The 2,379-nt window shown below is 26.8% G+C and overlaps 2 protein-coding genes across 7 annotated transcripts in view; one reads left to right on the forward strand and one right to left on the reverse strand.

Annotated features, from left to right (window-relative positions):
* The window catches only part of LOC108755188, a 3,884-nt gene extending 2,520 nt beyond the window's left edge, over positions 1-1,364 (forward strand). For 3 of the 4 annotated variants that reach the window (XM_018498058.1, XM_018498060.1, XM_018498059.1), the window contains 2 exons: positions 226-1,056; positions 1,141-1,364. In XM_018498058.1, coding sequence (XP_018353560.1) covers positions 226-1,056; positions 1,141-1,320 — 1,011 coding nt within the window. In that variant the 3' untranslated portion in view covers positions 1,321-1,364. The remainder of the gene's footprint in view (positions 1-225; positions 1,057-1,140) is intronic. The other variant, XM_018498061.1, reaches the window with a different exon arrangement.
* Positions 1,365-1,490: 126 nt separating this feature from the next.
* Positions 1,491-2,379, reverse strand: part of LOC108755190 (RNA-binding protein 48) — a 6,952-nt gene continuing 6,063 nt past the window's right edge. For all 3 annotated transcript variants that reach the window (XM_018498069.1, XM_018498068.1, XM_018498067.1), the window contains exon 6: positions 1,491-1,587. In XM_018498069.1, the coding sequence (XP_018353571.1) occupies positions 1,491-1,587 (97 nt within the window). The remainder of the gene's footprint in view (positions 1,588-2,379) is intronic.

Below are 2,379 nucleotides of genomic sequence, written 5' to 3' on the forward strand. Positions count from 1 at the left end.
TTTTTTTATCGATTGTTTTTAATTCAACTTTAAAAAAATTGAATACTCTTAAACACTATATGGTTGGTCTTTCAGATTCTAATATATTCTATAATATTGTTTAATAAGCAAAATAGAATCTTATGCATATCTTACAAATAAAGTATGTTTTAAATCTTATAATCATATTTTATTTGTTTATTTTTTAAAAAGAAAAAATTTAACTTGTAATATGTATTTTTATAGATTGAGGTGCAGGATTTAACACCAAATGTTAATGTAGCAAAGAGTTCAAAAATAATTACGCCAATAGATAAAGAACGCTTTATAATTTTGGGATTAGATCCTAGATCTCCAGCTGCAGATTTTGACAGAACTCCTATCTTAATACCAAAATCTCTTGCGTTGATAAAAGCACGATCGCAAGAAAATTTGAGTCGTAAAGGTAGTTATGAAATGGATATTTATAATCCGAAAAATTCTTGTCAGAAGATCGATACAGCGATTAATATCCCGGAAACACGATTATTCGATACAGCTTCGGAAAGTCTGAAAGCATTAGATACAGAGAAAAAGGATGGACTATCTATCACATCTCTGTACAATTTTAATTTAAATATCTCCAAAAGTGAAAAGGAAATTACAGTTATTAGGAATCCAAAATATATTAGTGAAGAGAAAAGATCGTTAGTCTCGGACAAACAGATAGTTGCTATTGATAATGAAGAAGATAAAAACGAGACAGAAAAACAGAATGATTGTGAAAATATTGAATCTAATACAAAGACAAGAGATGACGATAAAATTAAATTGTGGCACGATTCACTATCTTTGGAGAAAAGCGTATCGGATAAGAAGGATGAGAAAGAATTATCGCGAAAAAAAGTTTCAAGAGATGATGTAATTATAACATTTGATAAATATACCACGATTAGTACCTCTTTAAAGCCAATGAAGACAGATTTTCGAAAAAAGGAAGACACAAAAGGAAAAAAAAAGAACACTAAAGTAAATATTAAACTTAATGAAGAAAAATTGTTTTCTCTTGAGAACAAACAGGAAATTGAAATGTATGAGGTAATTTATACAATATTATAGTATATACGTATATACAAAATTATGTATATATATATATTTGTAAATAATTAATAATTTCTTTAGAATCGAATACCTCTTGGCAATCGATCTAATAACAATCAAATACAAAAAAAACCGCAACAATTGTTGAGAAACAAGACTGCATCTATCGGAACACAGGAGAATACGCCACCATCTAAGGCTTATAGTAGAAAGACTAGAAATGGAACTCAATGGGATCCGAATTCCACGGTCCTTATTTGATTAAAACGTTTAGATTAGCTGATTTATTTATCTTATACTTAAGAGAATAGAATAAAAGTGACAATAAGTGAACTTGTTATTAATTAATAAAATAGCGTTTAATATACTCATTTCGAAATAAATTGTAAAATAAATTATCTAAATAAACATTTCATAATATCAGTATTTATTTAAGTATCATGTTTCTGCATTATCGTACGAATTTGAGTTTTTACCGCTTGAATCGAAGACTGAAGATCTTTGCTGGATTGTATCAAAGATATTACACTGAAAAATACATTTGAAGTAAATTAGAATCGCGTATACGTTTAAGATATTACAAACTGAGAAGCAATGTCTAAGATATACAGAATATCTCAAAAAGTATTTGTGTTAACTTACAGATTGATTTACTATATTTTAATTATTTAGTTGTATTAAACTTCATATGCAAACTTCATAATGCTAGTTATAAGTTTATTTGCATTACACAGGGTTGTCACAAATTCCTTATCTTAAAATTCCATAACTTTTCCCAGATTTCCAAACCAAATTTTATGATTTTTCTTGACTTCAATAATATTTTGAATTTTATGTATTTTCATCCTGATTTGGAAACCGTTAAATATTTTGTTAAGAAATCAATTTAACATAGCAATGTAAATTACTATTCATGTTGCTGACATTGCTTGCATTTTTAATTGTGTTAGTGTTCAAAAACTTAGGCCTCTAATAACCCCTTTTATATCGAGTACTTGATATGTGTATTAACTTTCTATTAAATTATTTTAATTTTAGCAATATACTTAAAGAATGATCTAAATTGATACAATACGTATCAAAATGATGAATACACATATTATATTAGATTGAGTAAAAAGTCATCGCGTATTTTTTAGCTCAAAGTTGTATATACAATATCTTCGTCAATAATGAATGAAATTCAAATTTAAAAAAAGGGTTTTAAAGCTTGAAATCTCTACTTTTAAAAGCTTATCACATTTTTTAAGTTTATATGAGTTTGATAATTTTTACATACCAAAAACTACGAGCTGAAAAAGACGAAAAATTTTCTTCTCA

Source organism: Trachymyrmex septentrionalis, unplaced genomic scaffold (genome assembly GCF_001594115.1).
Source record: "Trachymyrmex septentrionalis isolate Tsep2-gDNA-1 unplaced genomic scaffold, Tsep1.0 scaffold86, whole genome shotgun sequence".
Taxonomy (NCBI): domain Eukaryota; kingdom Metazoa; phylum Arthropoda; class Insecta; order Hymenoptera; family Formicidae; genus Trachymyrmex; species Trachymyrmex septentrionalis.